Genomic DNA, 23,862 nt, shown 5'->3' on the forward strand with positions numbered 1-23,862 from the left:
TTAATTTGGAAGCAAACAGAACCCACATCACCCCAAAACTACATAAAATAAATCACACTGATAATTTGTATTTTTATTCATAGAATTTCCCTGATTGTCCATTCAGAATAACATTTAGAACCTGAACAAATACATTCACTTCACGATGAAACTTGCATAGAATTTGTGTAGAATCAGTAGCCTGAAGATCTTCTATGTTTCTTCATTTGATAACTAATTGAAAGAAATATCTCATGTTAGTTTCTTGTGAGGCACAAGAGCTACTTACTTTCAATTAGCAATTTTAGAAAGTTAACCAGATGATGTCAAAATATTTGATAACTGAGAGGCCATAAATACTCACAAGTCCATAGTCATCAACATATGTATACTTCTGGTCTCTGTAATGATGCTTTCTTCTCATACAGGTCAGGACGATCCAATCACATATAACGTTCACCTGAAAAGGACCACAAAAGATTTTATTAATATAATTCTAATTTTTTGGATTATTGTAATCCAGTAAGTAACTTACCAGGCCTAGAAGGGCCAAGCCTGCACCAATATTCAGAAGTGTTGGTACAATATTGAATTTTCCTGCCTGTAGAAACAAAAGAATAGTATGTGTTATAGAGCTAAATTTTAATGCTAACCTGCATAACAGGAGTCTAATTTATAACATTAGAAATGTCAAAGTGTCTCACCTGGCCAAATACCATGACATCAAAGCGAATACCATATCCCTTGATAAGTGTCCTGGACTCTTTGCCATCATTGTTCTTGTAATATTTAGCAAATCTATAGAGATTCGACAAAACCACACTCATTTAATGCAACCTTCCTCTGAGGAACCACTTTTATTAACTGCAAACACCTCTTACCTGAAGTTGTAACCTGGTGCCACAGTATTTTCTGGGTCTTTGTTGTCTAGTCTGCGGAAAGTGTAGACAGGAACACACCAGCTCTGTGGCATGTCAAGGTCACAATCCCACCGGATCTGAACTCCCATCACTCCCCCCTACACAGAAGGAAGAACGTGCACACACACACACACACACACACACACACACACACACACACACAAACACCAAGCATGACATTAAAACATTTTATAACATGAGTTTGAAACAGCAATGGCAGATAAATATAAATTAAGTGTCTGACATGGACAGCCATGGTCTGAAAATCCTCATCAGCTTCTCCGACAATGTCTTTGAGTCTGAAGATTGGGCAGTCAAAGTCTGTTTTACGGCTGAACACACACTGTGTCAAGTAGGAGCTATTTATATTTGGAAGGATATTCCTTCTGTAAGGACAAAAGGAGAACATTTTATTCAGTTAATAAATTGGCTTACATCGTTTTATTTTGCAGCCATCCAAGTAGAAAAATATAATGCATTTAAAAGGCTTACTTGTTGAAGTTAAATTTGGGATATCGAATATTATTCTTGATGAGCACAGTGAAGTTTTCAGCATCTGCCAGAAGTGGTGGACTGAGAAGTCAAGAAGGGAAATAAAACACAATATTACAGACATTAGACACATACAGTATATTCTTTCAGAAATCATTCTAAAATGCTGATTTAGTGCACAATTATCATCTTACTTAACCCAAACTTTTAAATGGAAGTTTTTCATGGTTTCCACAAAAATATTAAGCAGCACAACTGTTTTCAACATTGATAATAATAAGAAATGTTTCTTGAGCACCAAATCAGCATATTAGAATGATTTCTGAAGGATCATGTGACACTGAAGACTGGATGCTGAAAAATCAGCTTTGCTGTGATAGAAATAAAGTTAAAAATATTCAAATTTGAAAAGAGTTATATATTATTATATATGTAAATTAGTGCATTTTTAATGAGACAATACCTAATTTGCATATTTAAACATAAATATTCTAAAAACTTGTAATACAAAAGATATTTGTCTTAATGTCAGTAATCAACTGGGGAAGTTTCATGCTGATATCTATTTTTTTTTTTTTTATTCACCTGGGGTGTCTCCCCTTAAATGGTATTAATATTTCACAATATTACTGTTTTTACTTTTGATCAAATAAATGTAGCCTTGTTGAGCATAAGAGACTTATTTTTAAAAACATAAAAAAATCTTGATAGAATTAATTTGCGAGACTTTACTTTGGGGGATCAACAATCTTCTCTAAAGGACACCAGGACAGCACCTCACAAGTCTTCACTGTTTGATTGTAATTGACACATCTGCCTGTCCGAACACCTGAAAAAATAAAACGCATTGTTTTGTGTATATAAAATTATCTGCTTGCTGTCTAAACAGATGGGATTGCAAAGATGACAAGTCACAGTAATGTCATAATGCATAATGTAAATACTGAGCCATACCATCCCCACGAGCATCATTGAAGCCTCTCTTGCAGTCCCTGTGAGAGGTGCATATGGATGCTGGATTTGGATTCTGTCACACAAATTTAAAATAAGTTTAAGATACATGATACAGAAAATGCATTTATTTGAATGTAAAAAAAGCTATATTTTCTAATATATTAGACCATCTCATATGTTTTCTATTATTTAATTGCGTATCTTTTTGGTATTTGATTTCAGACAGTAAGCTTTGTTTTACTTTTTATTAAGTGACAAACGAACAGTATACCTCCCATAATGGCTCACCTCTGCACATTTGGACTGTGTTTGGTTAGGGGTGATAATCATGTTGGTCAGCACAAAGAATGAGCCATCCTCCTGAAACATTCAAAAGCACGTGTTTTCAAGTAATATCGAAAATATACTTCCTCATAACTGAACAATGCCCAGATGGCATGAAAACTTTTCCATTTCCTTTAAGATGGTGTAAACTAGGGTGACCATATTCCAGGTCATGTCCGGCCGGGATTTCGAGATCGCCCAAAATATCCGCGATTCGGCTTTTGCTTTCTCGTCGCCATTCATTTTGTTTACATGTACACCTTTTGATTCAGTAGTACTGAATTAATTCCGATTGGTTAATCTGAATGTAGTGTTTACATGAACGCTAAACAAGTGATCGGTTGATGTGCGTGTAAGCATTGCTAAGAAAATTCCTGTGTTTTCGTCTCGATCGGGATCCGTGTGAATCAGAATGCATGACCTGCAAAGCTGGCACGTACGTGTCAGTGTCAAATAACGTAATAATGTAAACATAATGAATGGTGACTGTAGAAAGCAAAAGACGAATCCCGAGCATTTTGGGCGATCTCGAAATCCTGGCCAGATATGTCCGGGTAAAACAGGACGTATGGTCACCCTAGTGTAAACTGCCAAGTCACTGCTATTTGCAAAAAGTATGGTCTGATGTGCAGTTTTGATTAAATGAAAAAAAGAAGAAAAAAAAGTGTATTTTTAGTTTTTTTAAAAAGTGGATACTTCTAAAACAGAGCCTTTCTTAAATTTGAAAAGGGGCCACAACTTGAGCTCTAACATTATTTATCTATTCGTCTATCTTGACATTATTTACTGTATAGCATATAACTGTAGGCAAATTAATTTGAATAGGGAAATTTTGTGGGTTTTATACTCTTCAACACAACATATTTACTCATGCTTTTTTGTTTTGGGAAATTAAATGCTAGCTGAGGTGTGAGTATTGAGTAAAATTTTTGCATAAACGTCTGCCTTCAGAAAAAGCTAAACGCAACTGTTTTTATAGGCTACATTTAGTTTTTCTGACCTTAAAAAGCAACCAAGTGAAATTACTTGTTTAATTTGTTTAATGTATTGACAGTGCTAGTTTGTCTTATCAAACAAGCATGAAAAGAAATACATTTTAAAAAATGTCAGCATAAGAGAGAAAAAAAAAAAGCATAGACTAGTCTGAGTGACCGAGCTATAAGGTTGAAAACCACTGGTTTAAGATAATTAAAGCGAACTTGTCACACAACATTTATTGCTTAAGATACATTGTTCAAATACACCACAATGAAAAACATATTGTGTATACATTTTCAAAGATTGCACACAGCCCTTAAACAGTGAACACAGCATGCAGGTGCGATTAACCAGGTATTTTGTAACCCATGAAGGTGGTGGCACCAGTGAGGGGTCAGTGGACATGTAAATTGTCAAGCCTGTACCTCCTCTTTGTCAAATCGACGGACTACCTGAGGTGGGATGATGTAGTCAGCCACATCCCAGATTCGTTCGCCCAATTCAGTGGTGTTTGTTAAAGCAATGCCTTTCACTTTGGTCGTGACCGAGCTGAGGACGGTGTCCGTGTCCTGGTAGCCTTTCTTGAGAACACACACATATCTGTACCCAAATAAGGGCGTTTTTAAACGATATAATTTATTTTTAATAAAGAATAATGGAGTGTAAAATACTTACCCGATGATGTATGCTATGACTAAAGCTTGAGTGAACCGATTCAGCGTTCCCACTTTCCTGCTCCTTATCACCAATATTTTTGACGTGTAATAGTCGAAAAAACACTGACCTACTGAATCACAGCAACCTTTTTCGCTCATTATGATCGCTTGATTAAATAGTTAAAACATTTCCTCCACTGTGTTGAACTCAGTCACAAGTTCAGTAGGTTAACTTTCCACGACGCCGCAATCCGATCCAAACTTACACGCTTCCCGCTGAAGTAGCCTAGGCTATATTGTTTCACTTTCAGAGAGTGGAGATCCGACCATTTCCTAATTCCTACTCAAGAGCAGTTTTAACCCTAAAACCGTAATCTGGACAAATGTGGGCAAAATAATTTGTATTAATTTTTTAAAAATACTTTCCTTAATCTGAGCGGTACGAGACTTGGCTACTTTTCCTAAGTTTGCCACCTGAACACACACAAAAAAAATTGACTCGATTCAAGAATGTTAAATGGGTGAAAAAAAAAAACTCCTTAATCCCGTATTTGGGTCAAAAATGGGCACCCATAGGAATGAATGGGAAAAACTGTAATTCAGAGCTTTTTTTTTTTTTTGTCAAAAAAAAAATCATTAGATCCAACACAATGCATATCATACATACACACAAATGAAGGGGTGATCCTGTACAACAATCTCATTGTGGCAAACACTCACACACACATACACACACACACACAAACACACACAAACACACAGACACACACACAAAGCAAGCATTCAATGAGCCAATAACATAGCTGTTTTTTGTTTTTTTTTTAATAAAAAGTCACTCACACATAAAAACAAAGTATTGAATGAGCCAATGACTGAATTTTAATTTTATTTTCTAAAATCACCTGTGCACATGCACACACAAACACACACATGCGCACAAGTGCATGAACACATTATAACTATGATTATTGTTTGTTCTTACCTGTTTATTCTTACCTAACACTTACTTTTTTGAGTTATTATTGTTTATTCTTACCTGTTTGGTACCAATTAGTTTTTTGAGTTATTGAAATTTGATGTTTTTGTGTAAAATAAATGATAAATGATCAACTACTTTGTATTTTCCTTATAGCATCATATTTGATGGGTCATATTTGTCTAAGCATATTTTGGTATCTTTGTACAGTCTCACCTAACAAAGATATATATTATATATATTATTACAATTTTAACTCGTGATAAAGTCAAAAACTTGGTGGTTAAATTCATAATAACAGTGTTTTATAGAGTTATAGAGCCTACATGCAGCCCTTTAGTAGAGCCATCTAGTGGCTATTGATATTATTTATTTATTTATTTATTTTTGTTAATTTTATACCAACAGAAGACACCAGGTGTCACTAAAGTAATTTATTCTTTCCAGTTTTGTACCAATACATTTTTTTTTAAAAAAATTTTTATGTTTTTTTGTTTAAAATATAGAATAAATGGTCTACTACTTATTTGTCATATTTGGTCATATTTGGTCATATCTGTCTAAGCATATTTTGCATTTTTGTATTGTCTCACCAAACACAGATATATATATATATATTTTAAATTACAGTTCTAACTTGTGATAAAGTCAAAAACTTACATTTATTATAACAGATTTATAGAGTTTAGCCTATATGCAGCCATTGAGTACTAAAGCCATATTTACTATTGAAATAATTGAGATTATTGCTTTTTTTGTAAATTTTATACCAACATAAGACACCAGATGTCACAAAAGTCACCTCATTTTTTAAGTTTTAGCTATCTGAATTTAATGAAATGAAGTTTTTTACTGAAGTTAAAAAAATATTAAATATAACATAAAAATAAGCATATTTTAAATAAAAAATATGGTATTATTAATTTAAATAAATTCAAAAATACCTCACAAATAAAAAAAAACACCATAAATTGATAGTTTTAATTTTATCGAAGATAGTGATATATCATTTATTTAAAAAAAATTGTTGGATCACACCTGAGACCCCCGTGCCCACATTTGTCCACAATTACAGGATTAAGGGCTGTAAAGTGAATACGGTTTGAGGGTTAAAGGAATAGTTGGCTGTCAGGTGGTTCCTGTATATTATTAACATGTTTTGTTCAGTGAAATGATGATGACGTTGCTGTTTTCTGCACAATGAAAGTTAACGGTGAGAAGCGCCTTCAATAAACTGGCTCAGCCAGAGGCCTCCATACATTTTAATTTAAATAATTTAATAATTAAAATTCTAAGTCTTCCATAAGGTTTTCAAATACCACTGAGCTCTCACTTAACATCATTTACTGAAGTGCACAACTGTTAACAAATAGGCTATTCAACCCTGAATTTGTATAGGCAAATTCTATAAAAAGTCTGGTGATGAAAGATATATTTACAATACAGGGGAGATTTATAGGAAAAAAAAAATTATCCACAAGAAATTAACAAAAAGTGCTATTCGTGCAGAATTGACTAAATGTAGGCTACCTTCTTTTTATCCACATGAAGGTCAAATAAACAGACAGAGACTGGTGACGAAATATAACTTTATTGACAGTATTTGAGAGATTTATGGAAGAAAAAAAAAACTTTTCTACACAAGAAATTAACAAAAAGTGCTATTCGTGCAGAGTGTATGCTGCAGGAAATCACACAATATCTGATTACATACCATAAACACACAGGGAGGAAACATTCCTCCTAGCTCTTTCCCATGGGCGTTTAGTGATTTTCTGGAACAATGCTGTATTGAGTGTCTGTGTGTTATTGCCTAGTTTTTTAAACAATAAGGTCACAGTGAGTGCAGCAATTCAGAATTTGAGAGTAAACAGCTGGAAACATGCGATTTAACAGTTTGATTCTTTTTATGAGGTAAATTCTACACAGAAACATTAATGTTTGTCATATGATTGTCTTTATGTCATATACAATTTAATAAAAGCTCATTTCATTCTTAGTGGTTAATGAAAATTTAAAGTATATGGAATTACTGAAATTATAAAGTATGTTTTGTATAATTATAGTTTCATGAATAGCCGGCTGTTTTAACCAGCAATGTCTGCCAGTTTGTTTATGAGAGGAAATATTTCAAAACTTGGGGTTTTAAGGGGTCCATCCTTTTGGGATCCATGGTTTTCACGTCCTCCTGGAGAGAGAGGAGTGCCTGGTGGGCCTCATCAAACAGCTCAGCCCCAATTTCTTTTCTGACTCTGTCCTTCCATGCCTTGAGCTTGGGTCTGTTCTCAAACACATCCATACCAGCACCTACAGGCTGAAACAAACCATCAGAAATGACAAGGCGTTATCAAATATGAATATTGTGGCAGATATTATTCCCCCTAAATTCTCAGGTTATCATTTTGTTTTATCTTGAATTGAATGGATACCTGCATGATTTCCACAATAGCAACCAGGTCAGCCAATGAGATCTGATCACCAACAATGAACGGTTTGTCTTGCAGGAACTTCATCTCAAAAAGTTTCAGTGATCCGTCAAAATTCTCTACTGTATTGTCGATCTTTTCTTTAGGGACCTCAACTCCCATAGCTTTTGGGATCAAAAGCTACAGCAATACAAGAAAACAATTTAGTTCCATTAACAAACATCAATCAAAAAGCTAGCAGTTAGCAGAGTAGCAATTCTAAAGATTAGGTTTCAATCCCAAAGTCACAGAGCAATTGTAGTCAGCCATCAACAAGGGATTTGCTGAAATCTAAGCACTGTTCTGTTCACTAGTGCCTTCGAATAAGAACAAATACACTTCACTCACATTGAACCAGAGTATCCTGGATCCATGTATTCGTATGGAAGAGTGTTGCCATGACAGATATTCATTTACTCTAGCACGCTTTTGCAAGTCAGCTGGGTACCAGTGGTCCGGAGTGTGGAACTTCTCAGCCAGGTACATCATAATCGCAACACTAAGAGATAATTTGAACAGGAAGTAACAGTTAATTTACACAATGAACAGTTTTACAGGAGGCACAATACAAACAACAGGTGCATCTTAAATTTATCTGGAACAGCGGTTCTCAAGCAGGAAGCCTCAATAAACTAAAAGACGTATATAGAATTATTTAAAATAAAACAAAACAAGCAATAAAATAAGCTATCAACTAATAAAATAAGCTAAAACCACAACAACATCAAAAATCAAGGTATTTCTTATTTCAATTTTAATTTCTAACACAACAGCACACTGGAAAAATGTATTCAGACCAAAAAAGGGTCTATCAAAAATAAATCTTTATTTTTTACTTTTGCATTCTCTTATTCCTCCATGGCACAACTAGTGAATATTGGAGGGTTAGCATGATTCCCAGGGGTCTTAGGATTCTCAAGTCTCCAAAAATTTAGGGTAGAAGATTCAGAATTTTGTAAAAGATGGTGTGTAATCATGAATAAAGCTTCTTTATATCTCATCCTCTTAGTTGTTGAAGACACACAGAAAGAACTAAGATAAAAGAAGAAATTGCTAAAACCACAGCCTCTATTTCTTCCTACAGTGAAGCTGATTTTAAACAACAAGCAGAACTTCTTGATTCATTCGTGTTAGAATTCAAGAAAGACCTACAACAAAAGTTTTCAAGAGACACCATCGACTACAAAAAAGTATATCCCTGGCAGCACATCATCACGTTAAACATTAACTAACAGCAATATGACCAGGTAGCCTGTAGCCTACACCACATTACATAGAACTTAGAAGCAATGTTATGAATATCCATAAAACACTCGACTATACAACATATTAGATGTAATGTGTCCCTGGCTTAATCGAAGTGGCACCAAGCCATTCATGCAAGGTCCATTTTCCATCTCATACTTGGATTTTTTATTTTATTTTATTTTTTAAGGATCATTCAAGCGACACAGACAATCATTAAGAGAATCGCACTCCTGGAGTCAAAAAGGTTGAGAGCCACTGATCTAGAATTCTTTTTTTTAATTAGATCTTAAATTAAATTGAAAACAAGAAATAACTTGCATTCCATAGACCACATACCTTTCAGCCAAGCAAAAGTCTCCATCTTTGATTGCTGGTACTTTTCTTAGCACGTTGATTTTCCCAAACTCTTCACCATATTGATAACCTAAGGGACAATTACGTTTCGGTAAAATTCTCATGTAATATTATCACGGTTTTTATTTTACTTAAATACAATTAGGCACAATTGAAATGTTCAAAGACGTGCAGGAACTACATAACTGTTTGCCAAGTAAGCTTGACGAACCACATCTGCCACTAAGATTGCATGTAGTAAGTTAGTCTAAGTAACCACAACTTTCTCCACACACATAGCCTAATTGAATTGTGACAAAAGGGGAAACGATAGTTACATTTCGTTTTAAAATGAAGAACTTCTAATTTAAAGCTTTTCCGTCCTATGAAAAAGTTGATGAATGCTGCAAAATCAAAGTAAAGTGCACACAAACAAACTCCACGCAGTTTTATACAAATACATCATAGCCTACCGTCAAACAGCGACAACTTCTTGTGGTCGAACTGGATGTTGTTTTTCTTGGTAAAGATGTAAACAGAGCGACAGGGCTGCGAAATCAAATCCAAATAAATTTCCAAAGACATGTTTTTTAAAGGACCTGACTAATACACTGACGCACAACCCAGTCCAAAACTGCAATCAAATGAATGACTGCACTGCCGCAAAAGAACTTACTGCCTATACGTTAGGTTATATAACTAACGTTACTACTACACCACACCCCGTTTAACTCTGTTCTTAAACACTAGCACGTCATCGTTAGTGTGTAAAATTTTATCACAAAGAACACAAAATGAGCCAATACTGCTAACATTTAAAGTTAATTAATAATGTCAAATGAGAAAGAAAAAACTTTGGATACATTTTTTCCATTTCTTTTCTTCCTTCTCTGGTACAATGAGCGCCATCTGTCGGAAGTCAAGGGTATTATGACCGTGACAGCTCATACAACAAGAAATCTATTCTTTACTAATTAATTTATGCATATTGCTTTGATCAGTGTCTTGTAAAACTACAGATATTGAAAATATCCCTACAGAAGATAATACATACTACTAATAAACTACTTGCCTGACTTTAAAAAGTCTTTATAAAACTTGCTTGGAGATAAAATTGTCTATTCACTTTACAATTTATTAATACATGTTTATTTATGTGCAAAAATACTCACAGTGTCTTACCTTTCTTCTTGAACCATGAGACACAGAGTTCTGAGCTTAATTTGTCTACTTTCCCTTGGAAGCAAATGCAACCTATGCCGTACCAAATCCCCCGAATGAATTACACAAACATTTTACACATTTTTTTAAATTTTTTTATTGTTTTTGCAAATCTTCATTTGGAAGGCTGAATCAATGTTCTAGACAAACACAGTCTGACTCTGTACTATGCCAAAGAAAATGTGTTTGAAACTGATGTCTTTAAAATGTGCAATTCATAAATCACTCTAAACTGACTACATTGGCTTTGAATAATGTCTATGGCTTTTGTAAGCTTGTTATTAGATGATTATTTGACTGATAGATGTGGTTAATAGGTAACTGATTGATGTGGCACTTTCCCTGGAAAAGTTTGACAAACACAATGCTAATGGAATACATTATTATAATATACTCTCTTATAGCTTCAACTTTTTAAAACTAAAAAATACACACACAACCCACTATGACTTGCTAACAAAATGCATTTTATATTTAACATATTAGTAAACCGATTATTTTCAAATCACATAAATTAGCTACTTTTCAAGAGAACCTGGAGATGTTAATGCAAAATATTCTTAATCCTATAAGAACACAACTTCCTTATAACCCAGCTAGCTGAATCCCAAATAGGAATCACATATGAAGAATTCACTTTCAAACAAGGAATGCCTTATAAGAAGCTCATAACTGTTCCTTTCTTCCCAATCTGCCATGGCTCCAGAGGGTAGAACAATATTAAAATACTGCAACAGAACAAAGAAGAGAAAGACAATCAGGATATTATATTTTATAATGCAAACTATGGCTTGAACAAAGGTCGCTTTTAAGGCAAGTTGGTCTATCTGGTAGCCATTTTGAATCTCAATCAGATCCCTAGTTCAGTAGTCAGGGCCCTGATCAGGGAGACATTTTAAGGGCTGTCTCAATTGCAAAATCCTACCAGTGCACTGAAACATTTGCTCCCTAAAAGTCCCACAATGCACCATGAAAACTAGGGAGCATTGATGCCCCCTGGGGCTGCGTCTAAAATCGCATAGTCTCTTGAGTAGGTACTTTTTTTTAATTACTTCACAACTGCCAACAAGTACGTTCTATGTAGAATGAATGTGTGTAGTATGAATGTAATCCATATGTACTACATTTGCCCTGTTGTAATTATCATGTGACCTACCAACGTCAATTATATCGCTTTACTGCCATTCACAAATCCTCTCCCGTGGTCTCATGGGATAGTAAAGTGTCCATCATATACACACTTCAGAATCTCGCCAGAAGTAGTAGGTCATCCTACTCTTTTATGATTCCTGTGAACTCGGACATACTTCTTTTGTCACACTGTTTTTCACCCACTATATAGTAGGGAAGTATGCGATTTCAGATGCACCATATGTTGCCTGAAATTCTGAAGCGCAATACAAAGCACGTGAGCCAACTCAACACACATAATGACATGCGATAGATGTTTTTAAAATTCAAACCATTATTTAATTTTATTTCAGCATAAATATACATCTCTAGGCATACATCCCTAGGCATATAATGAACAATCTAGCAAACATTTGTAATTTTGTTTACGGCTGAAATGTTGCATGTATAACAAGCAAAGTGTTTATCATAATGTACTTTAAATAACATTTAAAAAATAATGTCAGAAAGACATCAGTTCTTCTGTTGTGCATAAATACCAGTAATGTTGTTGTACAATGAGGATGGTGTCATGTTGCTGAAAATAGCGTCATCAGCAGGGTTGCCAGGTCTGTGCAACAAAAGTAGCCCAAAAATAGCTCAATGAGATTTTCTCCATCGGGCAGCCGAATTCTCTGCTGAATTTGAACATCTGGGGGGTGTTTTGTGTGTGTTGGACCGCTGAAATCATACTTACAGTGATGGAAAACCGCAGACTTGGCAACACTGGTCATCAGTGTCCCAATGGCTGTATCCGAAATTGTATACTTCCCAACTATATAGTAGGTGAAAAACAGTATGTGACAAAAGTAGTATGTCCAAATTCAAAGTACTCATGAAAGAGTGGGCAAAAAGTACTCAGATTACCTACTTCTGGCGATTTATGGATGGCAGTGAAGCGACGCAACTGATGCTGGTAGATCACATGATAATAAGACCATGGCGAATGTAGCCTAATACATCCAGATTACATTAATACTACACACACTCACACTATTTATTCAAAAGTACCTACTCAAGAGTATGAGATTTCAGAGGCAGCCAATGTGTAGTGAGCCAGGGTCCTTACCAGTGCCAGAATACATGTACATGATATACTGATTCATGACCTAAGCAACTAGTAGGGAGCTGAATGAGATGCACCCACTGATCTATATAGAATGACATTATTATTGTCATTATATAGATCAGTGGATGCACCCCATTATTTGCTACTTATTAACTTGTCAATGGCAGGTGGGATTTATAATTAAGGGGGAGGGACAATATCAGATAGTTACGCACATTAATGTAATGCCAATCAACAATATTTTGGTATGTCTTTCACAAAGATAGTAATAGTTAAATAAGTATGTTAAAAGTTTTTTTTTTTAAATTTTGTTTATTAGATTTCAAGCTCTACACTATAACTTTTATTGAAGCAGGTAACTAAAGATCGCCAATATATTCAAGGTGTGTTCAACCCTGTGTTTCCCGTCTTTTTTGTATTCATTTACCGTTCATCGCTCAGCCCAAACTCTCCTTTCAGGAACTGGAAGATTTTGGCGCTGTGCTCCTTATTCTTCTCCGCAGTATCAGTCACTCCAATGGCAGACACGGACATCAACACACACGGGGAGCAGGACCCTGCGATCATCATCGGCAGGTCAGTCTTTACCACCAGATTCATCCTCTGGAGACACGGAGGCGGAAGTCATATGATCAAGGTCAAGGCACGTGGAGAGAAAAATCTCTTCTGTCCACAGACCATGTAAGAACCACAACTGTTTTTCTTTTTCTTCTTTGCATAGCTTATTCTGTAATACTCACATCTTCCGGTTTCCCCAACGCTGCAGCCAATGTAGTGCATAGTCTTTTCAGAAAGTCTTCTGGAAACTTGCTTGCAGGTAAGTTAGTTTCTAAATCTATGAACGGCATTTTTTCACAAGTTACTGCTGCCGACTAATGTGAGAACAAGCCGTTACAGCCCCTCTTCTTCCTTGTGATGCACCGCCCTCTCTGATTGGTTGAAAGACAGAGACGCCTGTTCACCGAGCTCTGTGATTGGTCAGCGTGCCTAATTCCTTTCACGCCTCTTGTACGGATGAGATTTAAACAGGTTGAATCAAAGATTTTTTCCAAAATTAATGTCAATGAAATTGCATTGTTACAAAATAGTGTTTCTCTTCTGCATACTGAATCCAATGCTCTGTTCCTTCTTGTTTGTGCAAAGTAAAAAATGCTGTCAGTATTTGTTTTATCTTTACTTCTGACATACCAATAGATTGTGTAATCAAGTCTTGCTGTGCAAATTTAGTTAGGAAAGAGTGCCATATCACTCCATATCACATATATTATCAGGCTTTTGTTTTGTAACTCTATTAGATCCTTGTAAATCATTAACAAATCATTATAAAACGGCATACACTGTTTCACGTGCACATGAAAAGTTACACATCAGAGCAGCATGACGACATATTATTTGTATGACGTGTCATCCTTAAAAAAATAAACCAAAGAAAAAGGATAAATAGCAGCTTTTTAATTGTACAACATAATTTTACATTACATGATCTCACATTCAGAAGTACTGGTATGTATTACACAACTATCTACATAAGTAATTCAAATTAACTGCTGGAGATTTTGAGGACCAATCATCAATCTAGTGTTTAGATCTTCCAAGTTCTCCATCACACCAGAGATGTTACACCTAAAGAGACAACATATCATGAAGTCATACCAAAGACAAGAGTTTTTATTTGACACATTACATAAATACAAGTGTATCTTTCACTTTATTCGTGAGTAATTCTCACAAAACATTTTGTCGCATTTCAAGCACTTTGAAACAAAACAATCCGATTTGAAATTGTTGTTGTCTGTTGACGAGAGGCCTACCCTGTGAGAGTTTGCACTGCTTAAGAGCTTCATTGAAGCCTTCGCACAAGGTCAGGTCAGCCTGAGTCGTGGCGCAGTCCAGGAACTGCCTCACCTCAAAGAGACATGGGCCAGACTGAGAGGGTGGAAGTCGTGAGGGCTCCTGAAAACATGAAGAAAACAGACAGAGAAATACAAGATGAGGAGATAACCACTGCCAGGCTTCTCGGTTTGTTGTTCCATATTCTTCATGAAGATAAAAAAGTACATTAAAATCAATCTTATCATCATCACATATGCAAGCCAGCAATCTATTAGACAAGTTTACTGACGTTGATAGTGACATTAAGGAAAACTGCACCCATGGAAATTTAAAAAAAAATATTTTATTTTTTTGGAGCCTGATATATGTGGGCACTATGAACTGTTGTTGCCGAGTGCAACAGTCGGGTTCTGGAAGTAAAAATCCCATTCATTTTCTCCATAAGGTAATAAATTCTTTAACAACAACATATAAACCATTAAAGACAGAACTAATGTGAGTTACGAGGTTGTTAATCAATGGTATATGCTTTTATTGATCCTAGCCATCCGCATTATTTCAACTTTTTTTAAAAAGTCATGTTTAACAGCAGAATTCCTTGTGAAAAACTACATTACCCATGATTCTGCACCGATCAGAAAAATGTAAGTCCCATGACGCACTGTGAAAGCACTCCCTACGCTCCCAAACTACTTTTGTCATTTGCAATGCTTCATGGGATTTTAATTCTTTCCCTCAAAGCCTTTAAGTCTTGTACCTTTATCTTTTTGTAAATACTTTGCTTCAAATCAAAGGTTGTAATGTTTTAACTTTGGATGTGGTTCATGGCTTATAACTCTGTAATGAATCCATTTTTAAAAATCCCAATAAAACAGTTGCACTCAATGGAAAAGAAAAAAATTATTTTGTGTTTCACAGAGAAATTTTCCAGGCATCACCTGATATGTAGGTGCTGGTTTGGGTGCCTCCGAGCTGCTGCTGCTGCTGCCTCCACTGAAAGCACCTGTGATGGCACTGCCCATCACGTGCCCTACAGCCGAACCGACTGCCACTCCGGCTGCTGTGGTGGCCATTTGGGCCATGAGACCTGGCTGCTTGGGCTGGACCGCGGCAGGGGCCACTGCCATTGGAGGAGGTGGTGCGGGGGCTGGAGCATAGGATGGGGCAGGAGCACTGACAAGGAAATAAGGTGAACTGTTGGTGTTATTAAGTCTAAGTAACTAAGTATAAGCAAGTTATACACACACACACACACATATATATATATATAAACAAATATATTTTACATTAACCTGAATAAGTATCACGTGATGCGAACACTACTTGAGCTGCTTTTGGCTACTTCAGATGGAAAGAAGATAAGTCTTATACCTGCTTGCGTCATAAGCTATTAAATGACAGACATTATGCACAAATAAATAAATACTAAGCAGATATTAATGCTTTTCAACTCCTTGTCATTAAGAATAAGGTTTTTGGTTTGACCTTTCACCTACTGCTCTGGATGTATTTAGGATACACAAAGGGAATTTCTGAATTCCCTAATTTCTAAGCAAACAAATATTGTTTAGTGTGTTTTTTGTTGTTGTTGTTTTTCTACAGTACCAAAGTCTGGAGTTTTTCCTTGAATGCAGCTAACATATCGTGTAACTTTACTTCTACATTGAGTCAAAATAAGCTTGCAGCTCGCTAGCGCAGATTTACAGTGTGTAAAAAACTATCAGTTGGCAATGCATACCTTGCTTGTGCTGTTGAAGGACGACTGCGGCTTCCTCTTGCCATTTCAAAAGTAGATCGTAACCGCAATTAATGGCCAATTATTATTATTATAAAGTCTCGAACAAAGCGCGGGGATAGTTATGTCCTCTCTATCCACACAGACTACTGAATGACAGCCGGGTATGCGCACGTGCGTTTGACCTTGTGTGGTAACTCTAACTACAGCCATGGCGCATGCGCGCGTCAGTGTTCTAGAAATTTGTAGAAAAGCGCCGCGATTAATTTGGTTTATTTTTGTCTCTGTGTGTGTGACGTAAATGTATTATGTATAACAGTTATGCTCACGTGATTCCTAAGATTTTCCTAAACTACCAAGGCAAGATTGTAGAATCTGGCTACTCTCTCTTATACGATATTTGAGATTTTGGGTAGAATGATTTGACATATTTTTTCATTTCATTTTCTAAATTCATGATTGTGAATGTGAAATCTTTTCCTACATGTTACTAAACAGAAACACTACATTACATTATACGCTCTATAGTTCATCTTATGTCACACTCACAAGCATTCCCACTAGATGGCACTAAAATATCGGCATTGAAACCATCGAACTGTATTTGGAATTTGAACTGTAATAGGCCTATATAATAATAGGGTAATTTCAGTTTGGCACAGAATAGAGCGAGTGGAAAATGTAGACAAAAATACAGAGGCTCTATTAAATGTGTTATGTTTTATTGTATCATGTGCTTGATTGAGATTCTTTCATTGTTTAATGATGTAGGTTATTTTATCTCTCAGTTGGGAAGATAGGCGCAGGCCTATATGCCTAGCCTACTGTTTGTCTTATTTAACTCATTCGATTTTTCCCATAGTGTCATGTAGAATTATTTGCATTTGAACATATTCAGTTATTTTGCTGGTTTTAAGTAGGCCGATGTTTAAAAATGTGATGTGATTATGTTTTATATGTTCTGTGAGCATCCTTGCTTTTCTAAATCAAATTTAAGTTCAGATAAATCCTGTAATCCATTTGTTGATAGTTCTGTCAATGTTCACCTCCTCACTCTTTCTTGTGAATGCCCAATGCCTTTTTTCAACTCATTTCAACTCAAACATTGGGAAATTTTCAACTCAAAAACAACTCAACAACAGGAGCAGCTTCACCATTTGCTTTCATTATAGGCATTCTTCTCAAGGATAACGTTTTTGTTCTACTTAAGATAGTCATAGGTTTGAAATAACATGAGGGTGAGTAAATGAGGACAACGTTTTGGGATGAACTATCCCTTTAAATTCTTGAATCACACAAGCATCTGCTATAGTCTTAAATAAATCTGTGAAGAAAGGTTCAACTTCAGGCAAAATGGAAGATTGTAATTTGACATAAATGCTATTTAGTCAAATCCAGGGACAAAAACATAAAAACAACACAAATAATGTCCACACTGTAAAAAAATTCTAACCCTCCCAAATCAAAAATTTCAAGTGACCGATAACATCTAAATTTTTCAATTGGCCCAAGTGAAATTCTTGTTGCAATAGTCTGTTAACATTGGCTCAATGAGAAATAATACATCAGACTAATTGAAAAATGTAGATGTTATCGGTCACTTGAAATTTTTGACTTGGGGATGTAATTTTTTTTTACAGTGCAAGATTGTGTTGTGGTTACAGCTGGCCTAATCATTTCTGCTTAGTGTGTGGCATGGGGGAGCTCAAATTTACTTAAATTGGCATGATTCACACCCCATTCTCAGATGGCAGGAGGTGATTCAGCATACATTAGGTTTTGTATAAGGTTCTCAACATTATAGGTGGTCTATTGTGTCTACATTATATGACTTTATATGAGATTGAACTTAAATAACCATTAGGGCTCAACAGGAATACCGTGTCCATAATGGTCCGTGATGAGGCATGCACCAGAGTTTCACAAGCGTCTGTGGTGAATTCCAAAAATGATTCATTAAGTCTAAAAAGCAATTAAAAGCAAAAAATCCAAGAGGTAAATATAGTGCAATAATTCGGTTATGTAAGTTTTGAAAAATTCTGATAGCAGTTTAAAGGGTTAGTTCACCCAAAAAAGAAAATTCCGTCATCATTTACTCACCCTCAAGTTGTTCCAAACCTGAATGAGTTTCTTTCTTCTGTTGAAAATATTTTGAAGAATGCTGGTAACCAAACAGTTGACTGTATCCATTGTATGGAAAACCACAGTATGGGGAAAAAAATACTATGGCAGTCAATGGCTTCCATCAACTGTTTGATTACCAGCATTCTTCACAATATATTATTTTGTGTTCAACAGATGAAAGAAACTATATATATGCCAACATTTGCATCTCGCATCACAGTGCTAAACAACAAGTTGCACTAAAGCCAGCTTGTGTTTTATAACCTCCACTCCTTCTCCATGCTCTTTCTTGTGGTCACAGGCACATGGGATGGAGGGCTCAGGGTGAGGAGGGGTAGAGGCTATGATTCATTTCCACGGGGCTTTCTTTCATGTTTCCACTGAGTGACGTTTAATAGAGCCTCAGGGGTCTGGTTGAAGCTGCTTCCATGGTGGAGTGTTTGAGGAGTCTGGCTTGCATTTTACCAGACTGAGGGGGGCCCAGACCCCGAGAAAGACTGACAACAACACAAAAGAAGCTTGTTTTGAACCTCTTGGTCTTCATAATCGAAACCTTAGCTTTATTGTTCTTAATCAACATAGAATTTCACAAATAAACATGTAATTAACAGCTGCATGCTGATGGAGCCTATATGGACCCCTGTAGTTCAACTTGTAGCATGGCACACACTTATTGCCCTGTAAGTCGAATGCATAAATGTAAAGCAAACATCTTGTGTGATAAGCATAAAGATGGCTATTATTATGACTGAAATGCACAACATAGACCAACACAATACCAATACAGCAAACATAGAAGCGAGTCTTTTGTTGAGTTGTTCATTAGAGGCTTCTGAATGCCATTCGTACCCCAAAGGTTCATGATCCTGGTGGGATGTGAGGGTTCCAGCATTGTAATTTCTTCACAGGATTCCTTATTATTGAAAAGTCCCTTGGGGCACAGAGGAAGAAAAGGGAGGCTTCAGGTAGTTTTGGCTGTATGATCTTTTTCCACTGTTAACTTTCTCTCCCTATAGGCGTCATTAGTGATACCCGCCTCTTACAAACCACTGAATCTTAAAAAGTTGCACTCCCAAAATAGCTATATAAATGCTTTAAACATTTGGCACTGAAACAAAGAACTTGTCTCAATCAGTAAAAACCCACCTGTAACTGCAACCACGCGTTCAGTAATCAAATTGCACAATGCTGTGTGGTGATTTTATGTGTGTGTGTGTGTTGATAAAATACTAATTTAGCAGGGAAACTAACGAGTTACTAAACCAGACTATCTTTCTGCTTTGAACTTTGTCTGAGGGGTAATTACTAGTGAAGGATTTCATCTCAATTTAAAGGACATTGACTAAGCAGAGAAAATGTATGCACTTTATCTTAGATGTACAGAATAGGGGAGACAGACAGGGGTTATTTTCACTCATTTTACTCCAGACTATTTCTGTATAAGTGCACATCTTAAAGCTATCGAACATTTCTATAATATTTGCCCTGAAAAAAAAAGAAAAAGAAACAGTTAATTTAAAAACACATTGATCTATTATGACAGCATGTCCTATTAGTGGGACATGTTGTCACACTATATGGGGTAGATGTCACAACTGAACCGGTCAAATATCATATTATAGCATTTTCAGCTAAATTTAAACAGTAAAAAAAAAGAATAATAATATGAAACATGCACTTGTAACATGTATGTTCTGTCTTGGTTTAGTTTTGTTGTGTTTTATTTCTGTTCCCTTGATGGTTTAATGATTCTGTTCACCTGTCGTTCTATTAATTACCTCAATTAGCCCCTGTTTTATTCAGTTCTTTGTCTGGTCTTTTCTTAGTGTTGTTTTCTTAGCATATTCTATTCCCATATGTTTAGTATTAGCTTTAAGTGTCATTTCAGGTCCTGTACGGATACACCATAATCACTTGTGGAAGAGAACCAGCTGGAGAAGGCATGAATTCAGATCATGTGCTTGATGATACATGAATCATTTTCAGCATGTGTCAAATCTGTCTTTTACCATAAAACATGCATTTTCTCCTCTGGGAAGAACCCAAAGCTGTCGTTCACAATTGACTCACCCAACTATTTTTGGAGAAATTAAAAAAGGACTATGGAAGGGTGAAAAATAAGTGTTACCAGACACCTCGTAAAACGGAGTTCAAGTGTTGAATGTCAAAAGACACATTTGTATTCCATTTACTTCTAAGGCTCGAGTTTTGCTATCAGAATTGTTCTTTTTATACATTTAAATGTTTATGAGCCAGTGTGTATGATGGCATGAAATTGTACCATTAGACATCACTCTTAAATGGATCAATGTGCCTGCGTGTCAGTGATTATGTGATTCAGTCACAGCTTAATGCGATGATGGGAAGCCTAAAGATCTCCTCCCTAATGACCCCTTGTAGATGCTGACTTTGATTTTTGCAGGTGTGCAGATGAGAAAGAGAGAGAGAGAGAGAGTAGACATAGCTATGTTTACAACCAAAACCTCAAATAATGGCGTAAAAAGACAAAAAAGCACATTTGAGAAGCATCTCTAGAGATTTTCCTGTTTGCGTATACTTTGATACTCCCTGCTGTAAATGCGCTTTGAATGTTCAGTAACAGAGAATTTACAGCAAGAAGGCCCTTAACTTTACAGCTATCGGTATATACAAAGTTAAGCTCACCGCAGGGCTGTCGCAGCAAAGTGTGAGTGAGTTTAAAGTAAATAGTAGGTGCTGTTAACGTAGACGTACCTTTAGTAGATGTGGAAGTGTCTGTTGGTATATTGCGTTCACATGGAGCTGACAGTGCAAACAGAAGTGAATTCACTATCTGTGCTTTTCATTTTCTGATCTCTCCGGCTTTGCGCACCTGGGATGCCTGGCAGAAAACCGAGAGAAATAAAACGTGTTTCCCCCCCCCTGCCCCCATCTAATGGGGGTTTACAAGTGACCCTGTTATTTGAGATGAGTCAGCCTCATTGTGGTTCTTTCCACTAAAGTGAGGGGGATTGATGGATTTTAAAGGAAGTCTGGACAGTCTTCCTTTGTTTTCAGACAGCTATATGAAGACATAACTGATTTATATGTGTGTCTCATTGGCTTTGTTGTGGTTGGCTCAGGTCAAAGGGTTAACGAACACTGGCATTTAGTTTGAGGAAATGGGCAGCACTCTTACAAATAAAGGTTCAAAAAGAGGTTTTTGCAGGGTAGCCATTTTGTGTTCCCCAAAGAACCTTGAAAAATCTCTTAAAATAACTATTTTAAGAAAATGTTAATAATCTAAAGAACCCTTTCCCATTAAAAAGAACATTGTATGCAATGTAAAGGTTTTATGGAACCACAGATGCCAATAAGAACCTTTATTTTTTGAGGCTGTAGGTGAAATCCACTCACAAAGGTGGATTAGGTTCAGGAGTCCTGGACGAAGTAAAGTGTGTAACAACACGCTCTCTGTTTATCCACAGGATGGTGCTAAAATGTTTTATTAGGATTGGAGGGTTCATGTAAAATTGAATCTGAAATTGTGCAGAAGCTTCATCTTAAAAAATAGATGAATGCCTCTTATCGATTTATAGAACGCTGAGGGGAAATAGAGCTCCAGCTGGAGATCATAGGAAAACAACATCTCCTGAATAAACGTCTAAAGCTTATCTCTGAAACTGCTTGAAATACCCAACGGTCAAACCAAACCTTTTGTGATTAGTTCCAGTGAAGTTTAGAAAAAAAAATTGGGCTTTAAACAGTAATAATTGTTTATTTGTTTTGAAGAAGCTTGCGTGTCCCTCCAAGGGCAGCCATTGAAAACCATCATCAGCCCACTCTTTCAAAAAACTGCTTCGCATTGCAAGATTTCTCTTGGTTTGGATCCAAATGCGTGGAGCAACATTAAACAAGGCTCTTTGTTACAGTGACGGAGACGGAGACAAAGAAGGGTCTGACTCATTTGGCAGAAGTTCTAAAACAGGATATAGATATAGATATAGATATACGTTTAAAACTAGCAAACTTCAGCATTTTCCCCAGCTGTGACTTATATCAAAACAAAATGAAAAACTGCCAAAAGTTTGAGAAGAAAAATCAAGCTGGATCTTTCTCCGTTAGTTAGTACACAACAAACAAGTGAACAAACAAAGCACATGAAAGATGTAGAATGCTGTTCGAGTCAGTCAAAATGAACAGCCCAGTGCCGTTAGACACTAAAGATTTGACAAAGTTGATTGTTGGAACAAAGTTGTTCCTAAGGTCAGTACTTGACACTGGCACATCAGATCCTTTCCTCAAAACTGCTAATTTCTTGACACCACAGACTGATGCTGTTGAAAAGAGATCGGCAAAAGCCCTTTAATTTGCTTGCTTCCCGAGCAGGCAATTTCCTCAACAATGGACTCAACACTAATGACACTGTTCATGCGCTTTAACCAGAGGCATCTGAGAAATGTGTCTTCTCATTGTCAGGTGCTTTTAGGGTCAGGTGGATAAATCAAGCATGCCACTTTCTGAGCGGTGCCAAATAGAGAACACAGCCTTTGTTTCAATCTCAAAAAAGTCTGTATTTTACTCATGTATAAACCTTTCATCTCCAGTATTGTTTCTCCTCTATTAATGAATTTAACCCTTATGTATATGAGACAGGTTACTGTTTATAGTAATTTCAAAATGAATGCCTTATATTCCTTTAAAAAAGTTCTTACAGTAAACAAATTCAAATTGGTAAAAAAGTAAAAAATACAAAAGTAAAGTTTTTATAACCCAATTATTCTGAATCAACACTTTATATGTGACCCTGGATTACAAAACCAGTCACAAGTCGCACGGGTATATTTGTGGCAATAGCCATCAACATATAGGCAATAGCCACTGTATGTGTCAAAATTAACGATTTTTCTTTTATGCCAAAAATCATTAGGATATTAAGTAAAGATCATGTTCCATGAAGATATTTTGTACATTTCCTACCGTAAATATTATAAAACATTTATTTTTGTGAGTGAATGCAACACACTCGCGAACATAAATGGTCAACTTTAAAGGTGATTTTCTCAATGTTTTGATTTTTTGCACCCTCAGATTTTCAAATAGTTGTATCTCCAAATATTGTCCTATCCTAACAAACCATAGATCAATGGAAAGCTTATTTATTCAGATGATGTATAAATCTCAATTTAAAAAAATGGACCAATGTGACTGGTTTTGTGGTCCAGGGTCACACATATATAGGCTACACATAATATATATATATCATTTTAATCTGTCGATAATATAATATAGGGGTTAAATGGAACAGGTGCACTTTAGAAATTACCTTAAAATCACAAATAATAAACAAGTAAGCAGGCGGACACGTATTTAATAAAACGACTTACAAAATGTTAACAGCATATTATTACCTTATCTAACTGTTAG

General features: G+C 35.9%; 4 protein-coding genes across 4 annotated transcripts; all 4 read right to left on the reverse strand.

Moving 5' to 3' along the window:
- Positions 1-58: 58 nt before the first annotated feature.
- p2rx4a (purinergic receptor P2X, ligand-gated ion channel, 4a) lies at positions 59-4,655 on the reverse strand. Its single transcript, XM_084137178.1, has 12 exons — positions 4,323-4,655; positions 4,100-4,247; positions 2,634-2,705; positions 2,346-2,418; positions 2,124-2,220; positions 1,392-1,472; positions 1,144-1,285; positions 861-997; positions 684-777; positions 515-580; positions 344-439; positions 59-213 (listed from the first exon to the last, which is right to left on the reverse strand). The coding sequence occupies exons 1-12, from the start codon at positions 4,460-4,462 to the stop codon at positions 193-195; spliced, it is 1,167 nt and encodes a 388-aa protein (XP_083993304.1). The 5' UTR covers positions 4,463-4,655; the 3' UTR covers positions 59-192.
- A 2,199-nt stretch (positions 4,656-6,854) lies between these two features.
- gstt1b (glutathione S-transferase theta 1b) lies at positions 6,855-10,217 on the reverse strand. Its single transcript, XM_084138165.1, has 5 exons — positions 9,799-10,217; positions 9,329-9,416; positions 8,093-8,243; positions 7,709-7,885; positions 6,855-7,593 (listed from the first exon to the last, which is right to left on the reverse strand). The coding sequence occupies exons 1-5, from the start codon at positions 9,908-9,910 to the stop codon at positions 7,393-7,395; spliced, it is 729 nt and encodes a 242-aa protein (XP_083994291.1). The 5' UTR covers positions 9,911-10,217; the 3' UTR covers positions 6,855-7,392.
- Positions 10,218-10,653: 436 nt separating this feature from the next.
- ddt (D-dopachrome tautomerase) lies at positions 10,654-14,027 on the reverse strand. The gene is made up of 3 exons (XM_084138167.1): positions 13,526-14,027; positions 13,213-13,388; positions 10,654-11,274 (listed from the first exon to the last, which is right to left on the reverse strand). The coding sequence occupies exons 1-3, from the start codon at positions 13,631-13,633 to the stop codon at positions 11,202-11,204; spliced, it is 357 nt and encodes a 118-aa protein (XP_083994293.1). The 5' UTR covers positions 13,634-14,027; the 3' UTR covers positions 10,654-11,201.
- A 195-nt stretch (positions 14,028-14,222) lies between these two features.
- Positions 14,223-16,587, reverse strand: chchd10 (coiled-coil-helix-coiled-coil-helix domain containing 10). Its single transcript, XM_084138166.1, has 4 exons — positions 16,357-16,587; positions 15,557-15,791; positions 14,597-14,738; positions 14,223-14,408 (listed from the first exon to the last, which is right to left on the reverse strand). Exons 1-4 carry the CDS (start codon positions 16,398-16,400, stop codon positions 14,389-14,391), a joined length of 441 nt encoding a protein of 146 aa, XP_083994292.1. The 5' UTR covers positions 16,401-16,587; the 3' UTR covers positions 14,223-14,388.
- Between the last annotated feature and the right edge of the window lie 7,275 nt (positions 16,588-23,862).

Source organism: Abramis brama, assembly GCF_963993115.1.
Source record: "Abramis brama genome assembly, chromosome: 15".
In the NCBI taxonomy this organism is placed as follows: Eukaryota; Metazoa; Chordata; class Actinopteri; order Cypriniformes; family Leuciscidae; genus Abramis; species Abramis brama.

What these genes read in the sequence shown, in the direction of transcription:
- p2rx4a (XM_084137178.1), bottom strand. Translation starts at nt 4,462, where the DNA reads ATGAGCGAAAAAGGTTGCTGTGATTCAGTAGGTCAGTGTTTTTTCGAC. An exon ending in ACTACATCATCCCACCTCAG is followed by an intron (nt 2,706 to 4,099) that starts GTAGTCCGTCGA and finishes TGAATGTTTCAG; the next exon opens with GAGGATGGCTCATTCTTTGT. An exon ending in ATGTCATGGTATTTGGCCAG is followed by an intron (nt 581 to 683) that starts GTGAGACACTTT and finishes TTGTTTCTACAG; the next exon opens with GCAGGAAAATTCAATATTGT.
- gstt1b (XM_084138165.1), bottom strand. Translation starts at nt 9,910, where the DNA reads ATGTCTTTGGAAATTTATTTGGATTTGATTTCGCAGCCCTGTCGCTCT. An exon ending in CCAGGATACTCTGGTTCAAT is followed by an intron (nt 7,886 to 8,092) that starts GTGAGTGAAGTG and finishes GTATTGCTGTAG; the next exon opens with CTTTTGATCCCAAAAGCTAT. An exon ending in CTATTGTGGAAATCATGCAG is followed by an intron (nt 7,594 to 7,708) that starts GTATCCATTCAA and finishes GGTTTGTTTCAG; the next exon opens with CCTGTAGGTGCTGGTATGGA.
- ddt (XM_084138167.1), bottom strand. Translation starts at nt 13,633, where the DNA reads ATGCCGTTCATAGATTTAGAAACTAACTTACCTGCAAGCAAGTTTCCA. An exon ending in CGTTGGGGAAACCGGAAGAT is followed by an intron (nt 13,389 to 13,525) that starts GTGAGTATTACA and finishes CCGTGTCTCCAG; the next exon opens with AGGATGAATCTGGTGGTAAA. An exon ending in TTTGGGCTGAGCGATGAACG is followed by an intron (nt 11,275 to 13,212) that starts GTAAATGAATAC and finishes GTTCTGTTGCAG; the next exon opens with TATTTTAATATTGTTCTACC.
- chchd10 (XM_084138166.1), bottom strand. Translation starts at nt 16,400, where the DNA reads ATGGCAAGAGGAAGCCGCAGTCGTCCTTCAACAGCACAAGCAAG. An exon ending in CCTTCAACAGCACAAGCAAG is followed by an intron (nt 15,792 to 16,356) that starts GTATGCATTGCC and finishes TTTCCTTGTCAG; the next exon opens with TGCTCCTGCCCCATCCTATG. An exon ending in GCAGTGCAAACTCTCACAGG is followed by an intron (nt 14,409 to 14,596) that starts GTAGGCCTCTCG and finishes TTGTCTCTTTAG; the next exon opens with GTGTAACATCTCTGGTGTGA.